This window comes from Erpetoichthys calabaricus, chromosome 11 (assembly GCF_900747795.2).
Source record: "Erpetoichthys calabaricus chromosome 11, fErpCal1.3, whole genome shotgun sequence".
Classification (NCBI taxonomy): domain Eukaryota; kingdom Metazoa; phylum Chordata; class Cladistia; order Polypteriformes; family Polypteridae; genus Erpetoichthys; species Erpetoichthys calabaricus.
In genome coordinates, this window is record NC_041404.2 from 124,384,620 (window position 1) to 124,401,481 (window position 16,862).

Genomic DNA, 16,862 nt, shown 5'->3' on the forward strand with positions numbered 1-16,862 from the left:
TACACTGAAACTAACTGCATATTGTTTATTAGTGTAATGCATCCGATTGTAATTAACCTGCAGCAATATAATGGTCTAGGGAATAGCCACAGTATTCCAAATACTAGCGTCGTTACTCTCAATGCATCTTCTTCTTTCAGCTGCTCCCGTTAAGGGTTGCCACAACAGATCATCTTTTTCCATATTACTCTCACTGCACCACTCGGAGTATTTATATCACTGTATCTGAGTGGGGAATCACAGCAGCAGCTGATTGGATAGAGAATTATCGGTACATAGCATGAAGCAGATGCTGCCTGAGCCACGGCAAAAACGTTTCAGACTTCCCTGTACGGACTTCGCGGTTTAGAAAACGTTTCATCCCAAGAACTCTAAACGCACTCAATCAGTCTATCAAGTGCTCCTTGTAGAACTCTTTGTACTTATAAGTATAATTACCTCATTGTAAACTTGCACTACAGTTATAATATTGCACAACCTGCGCCACTTTATAAAGCGTGCATTTACATATGATGACGATATCATTTTTAAGATGAAATGCAGCAAAATATGTTGATTATGCAGATAAAACTTTGACTTCATTTAAATAATCTTTATTGTTAATAATTAAACATGTGAGGACATAGTGCCGCAGCGCTAGCTAGTTCAGGGATTGTTCCTGCATTGCGTTGTATTCTTGCACGTGCTGACGCGACACTGGAAGGATAGACGGATAGAATAATTAAACAAGTACTATGAAGATATGTCAATGTTCCTTAAAAGTTTTGAAGAATCGGCGTTCTAAGCTTACAGATGGCTTCACGTTTATTACAGAGCTGATTGGGTATTTGGAGAAAGAAAAGTAAGGACAGGAATTAGAGGTTAGTACATTTGAAAGAGACAGTACTTCTGTAATAAATTGTTTCATCGAAGGTCGCGCATGGCGCAGCAAGCCTCTTGCGTGAGACGTGAACAAGCACTGCGCCACCGTGTTCCCATGTTTAATAACATGCTTTCATTCCTATCATCATGAAAAAGATATCACGTATACATCTCAGTATTTTAATTATTCAGAGAGCTGTAATATCACGAGTGTAATGGATTATTTGTCCTGTCAGAGAAAGAGAAAGCCCATTTAAGAAGCAGGTAGTGATTCACACATCATAGAAGATCAAATACAGAACAAAGCATTTAAAGTGCTACTTTAGTTACAATGGGATTTGAGAAACTAGTAAATTAAACGATTTTAAGATGAAGTTTATAATGTTCTACTTTAATAGCAAAATAAACTGATTAAAGTGGACATTTCGAGATTAAAGTTGATATTTCGTGCTTTTTTCCCCACTGTGTGCCTATTTTTTTTGTCTGTACCCTAATAAGCTCTCATATGACACTCAGACGGTGGGCTACGACTTGCCTTTTCACGGCGACTTTGATATGTGATTTCTTTTTTATTTCGGGCACTGTGCGACTTTGTGAACTTGAGCTTTCGAGTTTCTCCGATACTCTGTCACTTGATCAACTTCCTTTTGTTGTTTATATCACTGTTTAAACCAACAAATAGTACGTTTTTCCTTTGCCTCCACTTGGTATTCGCTGAAATTCTTATATTTTTCCCCGTGCTTTTCCCATTGTCTTTTCACAGAAGGCTATTTATATTGATTTGTATATTCAAAGAGGCGTAATTCTGGGAGGAGTTGGGGGCGGGACAGAAGGCGGGATCGGGATTTATGTAGTGGAAGAACGTGAAAGTTTGCGTACGTACATATTCCTGCATCTGGATTTTTCTGTGTGTACGCACATTCCCGCTTTTGTGCTTACGCCATGTTATAGTGTGAGTTCTACGCACTGCGTTATACATGAGGCCCCAGGATTGGAGTTGGCCACCCCTGAAATAGAGCATTAAACACATGTAAAACTTTACAGATTTAAAAATATCTAGATACAGCTGTCACACAATATTATACAGTAACAATGATAAATAAATCAAGGGAGGTCTTACTGTAAGTTCATGCACTTTTTTAGCAGAGAGCGACACTGGTCCCGTTATTTTTGTGGCCATGGTCTGAAAAAGATAATAATTTCACATAAAAGTTACTACTTTGCTTTTTTTCAGGTTCATGTATTATTTTCACAAAAAAATTATTTTAAAGATGCCTTACCTCCTCTGCTTCACTGTCATGCCTGTGAATAGTGATGTCATTATCTTTCTGTGCAAATACATGAACAGAATGATCTCCACCACTAATAATTTCAATGCCAGGACTTGATATTTCAGATGCCGCACCTTCTTCATTTTGAAGTTCATCTTCTCTCTTAGTGTCAGTCAGTAACATGCCCTGTGACACCCCATTCGTGAGACATAGTTCAGGAAGACTAGTAGTTAACAAAGGAGGGCAATGACGAGGAAGCTGTTGGATTGAGGCATTTTAGATACACTACTAAGAATGTTGTTATGAATATAGGCGTTACTTTAGTGCTTTTATGACATTAATATTACAATTCAGTTTTTTCACTAATTTTTCTGTTTACAAATATGTACATGACAATACTGCCAATATCTTCTTCATTTATAGCTCAAAGTTGAAAAATTAGTAAGAAAGTAATCTGAATGTTAAGCAAATTGCATTCAAGATAAAAAAAACAGGAAGCTGAGCATAAAATGTGCACTTCGGTGCCCTACTGACCTTGTGAGGCTAAAGCACCTACCATCACTTGCAAATTGTTACCTTTTGTATTTAATTTAAGATTAAAAAGTAATATTTAAAAGCAGTAATAATAAAAAATACAACAGAAAACAGTTGCCTAAAATAAACTTTAAAATACAGTGTCAAAATTTTAAATTAAAAGTTTATATATTATACAAATTTTACTTTCATACCATTTTAGGGCTGACAATCTGCTGAATTAAGGAGACTCTGTCCTTGATTGGTTTACTGATATTTACAGTGCGTGTCTGCTGTCGACGCAAGTTTACATTTGGTAGATGAGCTAAAGTTTAAAAACAATAAAGAAAAAAAGCGTAAAAATTCCATTGCTATTGAAATCATACTGAAACCAAACAAGTCAAAAATGTATACCTGTTACTGGGTTTGCCTGCCCTTTCTGAATTGAGTCAAAAGGCATCTTGCTTCCATCAGAAGGAAATCTGAAAGAAAATGCTATTGATAAATGACTATAATAGGTACTTGGAAAAATACAAGAACAAAAAAGAAAATGAGCAGGCTTTTATGAATAACAGAAATGCATAGTCCATTACAAAAATAAAATTTAAAAAACAAACTCAAAAATTGAAAAGCCAAGAATATCATAGTGAAGGAACTACTGCACCAAATTCAGAGCAAAATAAAGAATTATACATGCCTGATATAGTCATAGAGGTCATGCCAGTTCTCACCACTGTGCACTGGGAAACACATTTCTCTCGGCATTGGACCAAAGCCTTGCAAAGTTAAACCAGTTTGCTTTGCATCAGCAAATGTCAGACCTTAAAAAAAAAAAAAAAATTAACTCAATAACATTTACAATGTATTAGCTATAAAGCTCCTGAAGAAAACAATGTGCTTTTCATTGAAATCATGTTATTGAAGACTAATCTGCAAAAATCATTTATTACATACATATTTTTATATGAAGTAAAATTAACCACTTTGAATATTGAAAAGTGTGATGTACTCCAAAGATCACAGTGCCTAGCAGAACAGATACTGTACATGTGCTGTGCCTCCTCTAACAGTAATATCACACCGTCTTCTCTTTCAGCCTTTCACCCTTGGTCTTTGAGGAAAATTTGGCTGTTCCCATAAGTAGCTTTTTAGGTGTTACAACTCTCAACAAAATCACCTTAACTTTCTCAAAACTAGAAATGTAAATGACAATCAGAAGATTTTAAAAGAAATTATAAATATTAGTGCAGGAAATTAAAGCCAAGATGTAGAGGAGCAACAAAAAAAACAAGTGTGTTCTGTATACACTTTAGCCGAATGCACATCTAGCTTCAAATAGGCCATTTCAAAACATATGGTGAATTGACATCCAGACAATTACTGTACTACCAAATGTATTTACTTTTTTTATGGTGCTTATAGAAATACAGATTTCCATTTCTCTTGATTCATTAGTGATTCTGTGCATCCCACAACTTGCCACAAGTGGACCTTCTCACCGATATTACACAGATGTAATGACACCACCAACATGACTTTTTATGTGTTCCTGTGTTTAAAAATCATACTAATCTACACTCAATAGACCTGTCAATCATTATCTTGGTTGGAAATTGAAGCACCAATATTGCCTGTAAAAAGTAAAATACAGAATACTGCTTCAGTTCCACTTCCAAGCAAGCACACTCTAGCATAATCTCATTGAACACAGATGAATATGTGTCATAAGGGACAAAAACTTCTATGAATTCTGAAAAACTGCTTGAAACAAGTTGTTGCTGCCATGTGATTACTTATTTCTTTTAAGACACAAGACACCTCCTGGAAAGAGTTTTCTTTTGATACACTAAGAACCTCCACTGCCCGACTTCTTACAGCTCTGAAGTTCATTGTTCGACCACAAGGGTTATATGAGGAGCAGCTGTTGCAGAGATACCCAATGGGACGGAGACCAAGAAGGGAATATGGCTGTCATACTTGTACTCAAATTTCTAATATATAAAAATACGTATCACAGAGTAAATATTCAAAATTGAATTTAAAACTATTAATTTCTCAAATCAGTGTAATGAAGCTGCGTACACCACCATGTAAAATTTCAGAATTTTTTTAGATCGTCAAATAGTATTTACAGTGCATCTGGAAAGTATTCACAGCGCATCACTTTTTCCACATTTTGTTACGTTACAGCCTTATTCCAAAATGGATTAAATTCATTTTTTTCCCTCAGAATTCTACACACAACACCCCATAATGACAATGTGAAAAAAGTTTACTTGAGTTTTTTGCAAACTTATTAAAAATAAAAAAATTGAGAAAGCACATGTACATAAGTATTCACAGCCTTTGCCATGAAGCTCAAAATTTAGCTCAGGTGCATCCCGTTTCCCCTGATCATCCTTGAGATGTTTCTGCAGCTTAATTGGAGTCCACCTGTGGTAAATTCAGTTGATTGGACATGATTTGGAAAGGCACACACCTGTCTATATAAGGTCCCACAGTTGACAGTTCATGTCAGAGCACAAACCAAGCATGAAGTCAAAGGAATTGTCTGTAGACCTCCGAGACAGGATTGTCTCGAGGCACAAATCTGGGAAAAGTTACAGAAAAATTTCTGCTGCTTTGAAGGTCCCAATGAGCACAGTGGCCTCCATCATCCATAAGTGGAAGAAGTTCGAAACCACCAGGACTCTTCCTAGAGCTGGCTCGCCATCTAAACTGAGCGATCAACGGAGAAGGGCCTTAGTCAGGGAGGTGACCAAGAACCCGATGGTCACTCTGTCAGAGCTCCAGAGGTCCTCTGTGGAGAGAGGAGAACCTTCCAGAAGGACAACCATCTCTGCAGCAATCCACCAATCAGGCCTGTATGGTCGAGTGTCCAGACGGAAGCCACTCCTTAGTAAAAGGTACATGGCAGCCCGCCTGGAGTTTGCCAAAAGGCACCTGAAGAACTCTCAGACCATGAGAAAGAAAATTCTCTGGTCTGATGAGACAAAGATTGAACTCTTTCATGTGAATGCCAGGTGTCACGTTTGGAGGAAACCAGGCAGCGCTCATCACCAGGCCAATACCATCCCTACAGTGAAGCATGGTGGTGGCAGCATCATGCTGTGGGGATGTTTTTCAGCGGCAGGGACGGGGAGACTAGTCCGGATAAAGGGAAAGATGACTGCAGTAATGTACAGACATATCCTGGATGAAAACCTGCTCCAGAGCACTCTTGACCTCAGACTGAGGCAACGGTTCATCTTTCAGCAGGACAACGACCCTAAGCACACAGCCAAGATATCAAAGGAGTGGCTTCAGGACAACTCTGTGAATGTCCTTGAGTGGCCCAGCCAGAGCCCAGACTTGAATCCAATTGAACATCTCTGGAGAGATCTTAAAATGGCTATGCACCGACGTTTCCCATCCAACCTGATGGAGCTTGAGAGGTGCTGCAAAGAGGAATGGGCGAAACTGGCCAAGGATAGGTGTGCCAAGCTTGTGGCATCATATTCAACAAGAGTTGTGGCTGTAATTGCTGCCAAAGGTGCATAGACAAAGTATTGAGCAAAGGCTGTGAATACTTATGTACATGTGATTTCTCAGTTTTTTTATTTTTAATAAATTTGCAAAAACCTCAAGTAAACTTTTTTCATGTTGTCATTATGGGGTGTTGTGTGTAGAATTCTGAGGAAAAAAATGAATTTAATCCATTTTGGAATAAGGCTGCAACATAACAAAAATGTGGAAAAAGTGATACGCTGTGAATACTTTCTGGATGCACTGTATATATCATTTTCAAGAACTCCCCAACTCCTTAGCATTTTAGGTTTGATAGCTACTATTGTCATCAATACAATGGATAGCCTTCTGTTTGGGGAACCAGAGTGGTCAGTTCATGTTCAAATGAGAACTACTCTATGGAGCCATTCTTCCTTTCAGCTAGATGGCATGACATCTGCTTTAATCCATAGTGTCTAAGGAGATTACAGAGAGTGACAACTGAAGATGAATATATACTTCATGCCAAGTTAACTTTCAGATTCTCTGCAAGCAGTACTGACTAAAAATAAAACAAAAAGAAGAATGAACTTCATATTTTGCATTTCTTTAAATCGGTTAAAGGCAGCTCGGATGCAGGAATTTTGATCAGAAGAGACCTGTCTAAACTGTAGTTTATACAAGTCAACTTAGAGCACAACTCAAAGAACTTAGAATGACAGCAACAAGACAGTTAACAGTTGATAGGGTACGTACAGATTTAAATCCAGAAAGAGAGCAAACAAGTAGAAAGGCTGAGCAGCACACTGACAAAAGCATGTCTGGCAAAAGAGAGTAGACAAATTCATGCTAACAAAAGGGCTTAGTGACAAATGCATACACCTAGCAGAATTTAATTTAGTAGATGCTTACAAAAATGGCAAAAAGGTATGCTGGCAAGTTCACATTCTTGACTGCTAGGCCTTATAAACATGTCATTTATGCATTTGATTGGAATGTATTTTGCTTAATATGGAAAATGCTCACTCCCTGAACCACTAAATTGAACTTTAAGATGTACAAATTGGAATTGAAGAAATACTGACTGCAGTGTCAATATATGGGCAAAAGCTGACTTGTGGCTATTAAAATGTTTCAAAAAATGTTAATTATTTATCTCAAAAACATACAAGAAACAATGTTATGGTAAAATATGTGAAGTTATAGCTACTGTTTTGAAAAATGTCAACTGTAAGTAAACAGGACAAGTAACATCAATATGTCTGACTCAGCCTAACTTATTCTTAAGACTAAGAACTGCAGTGATAACGGAGATAAGGAAGTGTGAGACATTTTTTAAGCAAATGTAACAAAAGAGTTCTAAAGCAATAAAGAGTATTTTTCAAAGAACAGAGGTAAAAAAGAGAATCTTCTAAAGGATAACTAAGGAACACCTTAAAAATTATAGTTCATAAACATGCCTACTAAAAGGTATAAAATATGCAATATGTATAAACAAATCAATCTGTTACGGATTATGTTATAGCACTGTATTACTTAGAAGGTCAAATATGGCAAAAATAGAAGCTGCTTTATTTTACCTGGATCACAGACCAAGTCACTGGTAAAAGCATTTTTTACCAGCAAACTGGAACAGAACTTGATACTCTTTAGGTGGCTATAATGGCGATTCAGGTAGATAGACAGTGTGTAGCGCAAATCCATCATTAGACAGGTCCACCGTACCCCACTTGGTGCAGGCCCAACCAGATCTGTGAAAATAAAACTCGTTCAAATAAATTACACATTTAGAATGCTACAAGCAGCAGGTTAGGAATAGCCACATTATATAAGCATTTAAGGTACATATATTTTTTTAATTAAAAGTATACATACAAGGAAACTAAAGTTATAAATGTGCTAAATGTCAGATGGTAAACAGACAAGTGCAGGCTGACAAATTACATAAAACATTTTTAGATTGATAGAAAATTGGAAAGCTCTCCAAGCACTATTAGTAGACAATAGGCCACAGAATATCAATGAAATTGTGCTACCGGAGGAGATGCTACAGGATTTTCTGAAGGTTATTATGAATTGTTTGCTATCTAGTGAAATGTGTTTTAATACTTTAGATATGTACTTACATGTTTGACTATATTTATCGAAACAGTAACATCAAATTACTGAAAGTCAAACATCCATCCATCCATCCATTTTCCAACCCGCTGAATCCGAACACAGGGTCACGGGGGTCTACTGGAGCCAATCCCAGCCAACACAGGGCACAAGGCAGGGAACCAATCCTGGGCAGGGTGCCAACCCACCGCAGGACACACACAAACACACCCACACACCAAGCACACACTAGGGCCAATTTAGAATCGCCAATCCACCTAACCTGCATGTCTTTGGACTGTGGGAGGAAACCGGAGCGCCCGGAGGAAACCCACGCAGACACGGGGAGAACATGCAAACTCCACGCAGGGAGTGAAAGTCAAACATGGTTGATCTAAATTAAAGCTCACCAACTAAAACACCAACGGTACAAATGTATTGATCTGGTTTGGATCAACTCCAGTTGTGGGTCAAGAGATTATAAGGTGGAAGGCTAACATATGCTAGATGCTATGAATAATGTGTTTATTGGTGATAAATGAAAAGAAGAAAGATGTTGAAACCATTGTGAAAAAACATCAACTGGGACCAGAATATTTCTGCATGTTTTTGACCCAATAGTGCTCTTGCATATTTATTTAAAAAAAATATACAAAGATATTGCTTGTTATCTTCTTGGTAGCATATCAAAGTCAGAACATAAGAAACATATATACGAAACATATTTCCTAACAACTGCCTTAAATTTACTGCAAACCAAATTCCAACCATATTCCTCTTTATTTTTTTGCTGGCATTCATCATGCTACTTTTATAATTTCAAAGGTTTCTGTTGTATTTCTCCTTACTTATTATCAACACAGATTTGAAAAGAAAATGATCAGTATTCTCAGTCTTTCCACATAGCATATACTGTGGAGTCTTGGGTAAGTCTTACTGGACTTTATCTAGCACTGTTGCGCCGTTTTATTAACACAGAGGCAACAGTGATGCATACTATACTAAAATGTGATTGTACAAACACAGCTTATAACTCACTTACGAGATCACATAAAGAAGTTAATTTATGAAATACATACAGCCATTACCAGAAGCAGCATATGATGTGGTAAAATGTGAGGGTTTGGATGTCTGCTTTAGTAATGAAACACCTCAAAACAAATTACCTTGTTTTGCTGTCTTAGAGGTGTGGTCATAAACAGAGTCTTTTGCAGCACCACAGACAAAAGGAAATTGCAACCATGTTGCTGTTGACTTGAACTCTTTAAATAGGTTGGAAAATGAAATGCGGATCACTTGGCAATCCTGAAATCAAGGAACACAAAACATATCTCGTGACTGATCAACATTCTGTCCTGTCACAGCTCATATTAGTGCAAGGCATAAAGAGCACTCAAGACAAAAGGTCCAATCTCCTCTCATCCACAAACATAAAATGACAAGGCAAGCAAGGGAAATATAAAGTTGCCGGGTACACCAAACAAGACATGCATACTTTGTAAACTGATAAATGTTTGGCACAAAAACAGGAAGACAACATTTCTGTTCAAAACATTACTGAGTCACCCAAAAACTCCTACTGCTTGTCTTTATACAATAAACTGCAATTGTGATTTTCATTTACAAGTCTATTCCCCCTACCTTTGTTGCAACATCCAAGTGCACTACAAAGTGTTTCTCAGGTGTGGGCTTGAACAGCAAATAAAGGTATCGTCCAGTTAGACCAAGAGACTGAGTGCTCGTCTTGGGGAGAAGAATGTAGTTGCTGGCAGGAATCGCACCCCGGATTCGATACACTGTGCACTTGAGAGTCTTGTCCTATAAAATAGCAATGGACCTTGACTTTGCATTTTGTTACTATTTAATGTCATCATATTTCTTGCTACAACACTACAATTCATGTTATTTCTCCTTCAATTATGAAGTTAGTTTCACTGATATAGTCCGCAATGGAGATTACAGTATTTCAGTATTAACAACAAAGCTTTTCAGAGTGCAGAATCAGCTATAAATATGACCACCACACCACCTTGATTTCTTGATGTTACCAACCAACCCCTTTTTGCCGATTTTATGAAAATGCATCCTCACTAACTTTTTCAATTAACTTATTGCTCAGGTTCTGTATCTTTCTTGGGTAGATTACTAAAAATCTGGCAGAGCCTTCATCAACTGCCATCTAACCAATTCATTCTGAATTCTGTTGCCTGACTAGACCTAAAGTCACTATAGCCATATTTCTACTTCTTTTTTGCTTTCTTCATAGGATTCCCATTGCTGTTAATATTTACATTAAAACTCTTGCCCTCACCTACAGGCGGCCGAATGCCACTTTTCTATAGTATTACTAGTCTGAACCTATGGCCTGCATGAAGTATCCAGCATTTGCCAATGCTGCTGACAAACCAGTCGGGAATTCTAATCTATCATTATATAGACTGTTTCTAGTCTAAATATAGACACATCTTGAACACAAGGTTCTTCAGAAAGCAGTTCAGGACTGTTTATGCTTTCTAATACTTGCTCTATACTGTACCCCTACAACGTTTTCTAACCATATCAACACTTAAACTACTGGGCCATTGTAGACATGTTCCAAGTATGAAATTTACACACTTCCTTGTACTCTACTTTTCATCTTATTTGTTTAACTTGACATTATCTTCTTAAAATATTTAAAGCTTTTGTATATATACCGTTTTCCATATTGTCTTGGGCAAAGGTATCATTAAAAGAATAAAAATGACCAACTATGAGTATAAAGCCTGAGGTTTCTGTGTTGACTCCCATCCATCCATCCATTATCCAACCCGCTATATCCTAACCCCGAGCAGGGCACCAGTCCACCGCAGGGCGCACGCACGCACACACACACACACACACACACACACACACACACACACACACACACACACACACACACCAAGGTCACACTAGGGACAATTTTAGGATCGCCCATGCACCTAACCTGCATGTCTTTAGACTGTGGGAGGAAACCGGAGCACCCAGAGGAAACCCACGCAGACACGGGGAGAACATGCATATAGGCTAAAAGAAACAGTATGCACAGATGTCAAGTGCTAAAATCTGTGTAGAATATGCTATAGACCGAGCCATATTACAAACCACATTTGCCTGTAAATGTTGAGTCAAAAAATAATCTCTACAAACAGAGATTATTATCCCTTGATGGTACTGTATTCAAATTTAAAAAGCCCAATATTAGAATTTACCATGATAGTTGTGACATCTCCTTCTTTTGTTGCCTTCTTCCACTCTTCAACCTTGAAATGCTTAAAGATGTTAACATACGGGTGCTGCCAAACTAATAAGAGGAAAAAAAAAGAGATTCCTATATCATTACTTAAATAACAATTGTGAAACAGTGAATTAATTAAAATGCATCATAAAGGCTAAATTTATACAGACAGACAGACAGATAGATACTTTATTAATCCCAAGGGGAAATTCACAAATATACTGTATGTAGAATATGACCATAATTATTTATAGACACAGAAATATTTGTGTGTATATAGATAGAACTTAATTTGTCCCCAGGGCGAAATTTGGCTTTTTACAGAAGCTCTTTAAATAAATAAATTCACAGATAAAAATATATACACCCACATTATGGCCTGAACATTCACCAAAACAACTAAAAAGGAAGAGAATTTTAAAAAGAAAAAAAAAAGAAAACCTCTGACTTGGCAGTCACAGTGAGGCATTATACACACATATTGCTGTTGGAATGAAGGAGCTCCAGTAGCGTTTCATGAAACACTTTTGCTGAAAGTACTCGGTGTTAGTGTGTCAGAGAGAAGATGTGAAGTTTTGTTCATAAAGGCAGTCAGTTTTGTTTTATTTCTCCTCTTTGCTATTACCTCCAGGGGGTCCATAGTGTGTCCCATAACTGAGACTGTCCTTTTAATTACTTTTGTTAATTTGGTGGGCCTAATTTGAAGCGATGTTACCAGCCCAGCACACCACAGTGTAGAAAACTGCACTGGCCAGCACAGAGTTTTGTCATTATACATAAACTATATATACTGTGTTCATTATTTGTATACTTCATTGAAATTACTCTGCTTTCCAATTCCTTGCTGAAAAAATTACATCTTCAAAAGCTGGAAAAATACATATTTACAAGATTACAGAGAAACAGCACAAACATATGATCTTAAAAATTGTGAAGTTTTACACAAAACATTCTTAATATGAGACAGGATAAAATTTGTTCCCACTTTTTTGATTACAAGATCTTGATTTAGTTAACTACAATAGTAACTGTTGAATATTCCATGGATAGTATACAAAACTTTAATTCTCATTTTTAATTTTGTAAACTACTTGAGTCACTAAAAGTTCTTAATATGAGCTGGTTCCTTTCTGTAAAATGTTTTCTGCACATATGCACTATTGATTTTTTAGCCTTATTTTGCCTTGGACATTTAGTTCAGAATTATTTCTGAAGCACTGCTAACTCCAACATGCATTTTCTTAAAAAAATATTTATGTAGATTTTTTGGAATATTGAATATAGTTGTATAGCACCTATGTCATTAAAATACATACGCTTATGTATCAAGACACAGCACAGTGAAGCAAGCGATTGTGTTAGACAATGGCTGGTACTGCACGGTGTTTAGTTTACATGCTCCCAGTTATCTACCCATAATATAAAGACCTGCAGTCTTCATTTTTATGACAGTGCTGATTACTCTCTTTAAAAAAGTCTATCCATTTAAGTATGTTCTCTCATGGTCCATATGTTTAGAATCTCTACTGTTTTGTCAAGCCTATTCTGGAGGCATACTGCCTGTATAATTCAAATGCAGCTAACTCTCAAATCACATTCTCCTTCTTGACATTTACTCCATGGCATAAGGCTAATCGCACTTATCTATAATACATTTTTCCAAACTTTACATGAATTTTAATGTACCCATCGCTGCCAAATCTCAATACTCTGTGACTTCCAAAGTCACAACAAAGTATAGCGAGTTTCCCCAAATAAGTAGCCTCGACAAATTCTAAAGCGTACACGGTTTGCTTGAGGGCAGAGAAAGTTATGGTTATTTAAATCATTTCCATTTCAGTAAAAAACAATACGACAGAGGCTGATAAACTCTAAATAAAAGACATTTATCTTTGCTGATTTTAGTTTTCTTTTACCGTTGGACATGACCAGAGGTGAGATGAGCTGAATAAAAGCAGCAAATTCAGAAATGTCAAGCTTCTCTCTCCCAGCGTCTCTTCCCTCCTCTTTGCAGCTCGCCGGTTAAACCCGTTGCCTAATTAAAAACACGGCTCAATTCTCCCGCGGCGACTACCGCCGTTTCTAAGGGCAACCCCTAACGCTAGCCGTAAAATGCTAGACGGTGTCCTAAAATCCCAAGATTCCTGGAAACCACCGCCCCTTCTAGCGTATTTACGTGACAATTGCATGACGGGAATTGAAATTTGTAAGCCAGCTTCTTGTTTTAGTGCTTCATGGGATTTGTTGTTTCAGAACTACACGTTTGGCCCGTTGTGCATGATGGGAATTGTCGTTCTTTTGAGGAAGTTTCTTAAGTGTTGTCGCACCCAGAATAGTCAATGGTTGAAGTTTTAGGTTGTAGTTATTTTCACGTCGTATGTTCTCCCAGCTGAAAATTCAATCAGAACATTCAAAGCAGTCTCTTTACTGCTACTTTATTTAATGCTGACACTACTTATTATATTTTTGGTTGGCACTATTATTCAAGGATAAAAATCAGGATACGTAACAGTTGTGTGAGTATCTGGTCATGTCATGTGGCATATCAAATGCCCAGTTTTTCAAACAATCCTAAATAATACTTTTTAAGATATCTGAGGAATCTACGTATTAGTTTATATTTACAATACTTTAATATTCTTACACTCAGATTAGTCAAGTCTTTAAAGTATTAAGATGACAACGACAGAATAATATGTACACTCATAGAGCCATCGCTTGACAAAGAATAATTTAATTCTGGGAAAAGTTCTTTGCATATGAAGTTGGTTCTTTGTTCTTTGAAAATGTCCTAATATGTAGCAAAAAATTGAAACCTTTCATGTATGTTAGGCCACCTATAGAACACAAGCAGGTTAAGAAAACCACTTAGCCTGTGTTATTGTATGCAGCAAGAGTCCTTTTAAAATCATAACCCATTTGTATTTGACAAATCTGTTATCATCTATTCATGACTATTTATGAAGCCTGTTATGGATCTAAATAAAAAAGGTTATTTCTGGAACCTTCACAGATGGGTCTTTTGGGAACCAAAAATGGATCCCCTATGGCATTGCTCTGGAGAACCACTGTGGCACCTTTATTTTTAAGACTGGAAAAATTGAGAGGGTAAAAAAATAACCTATGTACTAGTCAGTCAGTCAGTCATTTCCTAACACGCTATATCCTAACAAAGGGTCATGGGGGTCTGCTGGAGCCAATCCCAGCCAGCACAGGGTGCAAGGCAGAAACAAATACCCAAGCAGGGCGCTAGCCCACCGCAGGACACACACATACACACACCAAGCACACACTAGGGACAATTTAGGACCGCCAATGCACCTAACTTGCACGTCTTTGGCCTGTGGGAGGAAACTGGAGCACCGGAGGAAACCCACACAGACACGGGGCGAACATGCAAACTCCACGCAGGGAGGACCCGGAAAGCAAACCCAGGTCTCCTTACTGCGAGGCAGCAGCGCTACCACTGCGCCACAGTGCCACCCAACCTATATACTATATGAGCATAAAACATATACAATTTGAGTAAATTACTGTTGGTGACTCTTTATTACTTCTAGTACTATTGTAGCACTTGTCATATCATTAACAAAGAAGTCTGGAAGGAAATTCTTATGATCTTCCAAAGATTAGGCAGCATTTGATCATCTAAAAGAATTATTTACTAAGGCACGCATATTAAATCATCTGGTCTCAATCAGAGACATGAGCATCAAATATAGGGTGAAAGCAGGTCTGTCAAAATGCTTTCATAAAACAGGAAAACTACTTTCCTATGTTTTTTCAAAAAAATTAAACCTAGAAGAACACATTTATCACGTTGGTGACTTAAAATGTACCTTAACAAAAGGATGTGTCTGTGTCTGTCTTTCTGTATGTGTGTCCGGTTGCTAATTTACGTCAATGTCACTGCAAAAGATGGCACATCACAAACATACCAAATGGCATATAACAAACATTTTTGGTGCACTGGAAACATTAACACTGAGGACTGCGTTGTTAGGTTTCAACCCATCTTAGATGGGGAACACATCTAGTTATTTGACATAAAAGAATAAAGACACACAGGCTAGAAGACACTAAACACATATTTACAATCTTACCAGATCATTAAAATTATATTTAAAGATGGCAGAACAGATAAATGCTAGATGAACCATTGGGATTATTAGTAAATTCAGATTTGTAATTTGTTATGGGGAGGAAGACATTTTATCTGATTCCTGGATGCAAAAACATGAGTTAACTGAGTGTCCTAAAGCCCATTATTATGTTGGAAAATTTTTTATTCTGTATAGAATTTTATCAAATCATAGACTTAAAGGGGGCGGCACGGTGGCGCAGTGGGTAGCGCTGCTGCCTCACAGTTCAGAGACCTGGGGACCTGCGTGGAGTTTGCATGTTCTCCCCGTGTCTGCGTGGGTTTCCTCCGGGCGCTCTGGTTTCCTCCCACAGTCCAAAGACATGCAGGTGAGGTGGATTGGCGATTCTAAATTGGCCCTAGTGTGTGCTTGGTGTGTGGGTGTGTTTGTGTGTGTCCTGCGGTGGGTTGGCGCCCTGCCCGGGATTGGTTCCTGCCTTGTGCCCTGTGTTGGCTGGGACTGGCTCCAGCAGACCCCCATGACCCTGTGTTCGGATTCAGCGGGTTGGAAAATGGATGGATGGATGGATAAATTTAATGAACAAGGTTTGGAAGATGAGAGATGTAATAGTTCCTGAAGCAGTCCAGAATAGTTTGTTTTGGGGTCATGATTTCTTATTATTAGGACATTCAGTTATAACCAAAAGAAAGGAATTTATCATGAGACGTTAAAATCGCACACTATATCTTGAGATAAGAAAGTCTATGTCAAGACCAGTGTGAAATGTGTTTGATAAGGTGTTGGTTTGCTTTGACCTCTACTGATTTCTGACAGACTTCAGACACATATCTCTATTGATGTAACCAATGATTTGCCTCAATCTAGGAGTTATAATAAACAGATTTGTCAGATTCCCTTCAAAAAGCTCATTTGTGCTGGAGTCTAACAAATATTTTCATATTATCGATATTTAGGTTATGTGGTTTCCCATCCTCATAAGCTTTATCTGTATTCTCCTATTTATATTATGTTTATGGAAAAGTTTTCCCTCCCATTTACTCTTTAAGGCCTCTTATACACCTGGATATCATCTAGAAGCATGTGTGGAAAATAACCCAAGTTCAAGTCCAAGATGTAATAATAATGATCTCCCATCAGACTGAAGCGAGACACTTTGTTAGGTTTATTTCTATATAAATTCAAAGAAATCTTGTATTGCAGACAGTCATCCATTTCAATAAGTACATGGGTATAATTTGCTATATTTTTATATCCCCAGTATCTTCACCAGTA

The 16,862-nt window shown here is 37.5% G+C and overlaps 1 protein-coding gene across 2 annotated transcripts in view; it reads right to left on the reverse strand.

The window, feature by feature from the left end:
• The window catches only part of wdr90 (WD repeat domain 90), a 72,210-nt gene extending 58,578 nt beyond the window's left edge, over positions 1-13,632 (reverse strand). For both annotated transcript variants that reach the window (XM_051934024.1, XM_051934023.1), the window contains exons 1-10: positions 13,404-13,632; positions 11,462-11,553; positions 9,870-10,046; positions 9,395-9,533; positions 7,712-7,882; positions 3,343-3,466; positions 3,060-3,127; positions 2,861-2,970; positions 2,142-2,390; positions 1,982-2,044 (exon numbers count right to left, since the gene is read on the reverse strand). In XM_051934024.1, coding sequence (XP_051789984.1) covers positions 1,982-2,044; positions 2,142-2,390; positions 2,861-2,970; positions 3,060-3,127; positions 3,343-3,466; positions 7,712-7,882; positions 9,395-9,533; positions 9,870-10,046; positions 11,462-11,553; positions 13,404-13,413 — 1,203 coding nt within the window. In that variant the 5' untranslated portion in view covers positions 13,414-13,632. The remainder of the gene's footprint in view (positions 1-1,981; positions 2,045-2,141; positions 2,391-2,860; positions 2,971-3,059; positions 3,128-3,342; positions 3,467-7,711; positions 7,883-9,394; positions 9,534-9,869; positions 10,047-11,461; positions 11,554-13,403) is intronic.
• Positions 13,633-16,862: the final 3,230 nt, after the last annotated feature.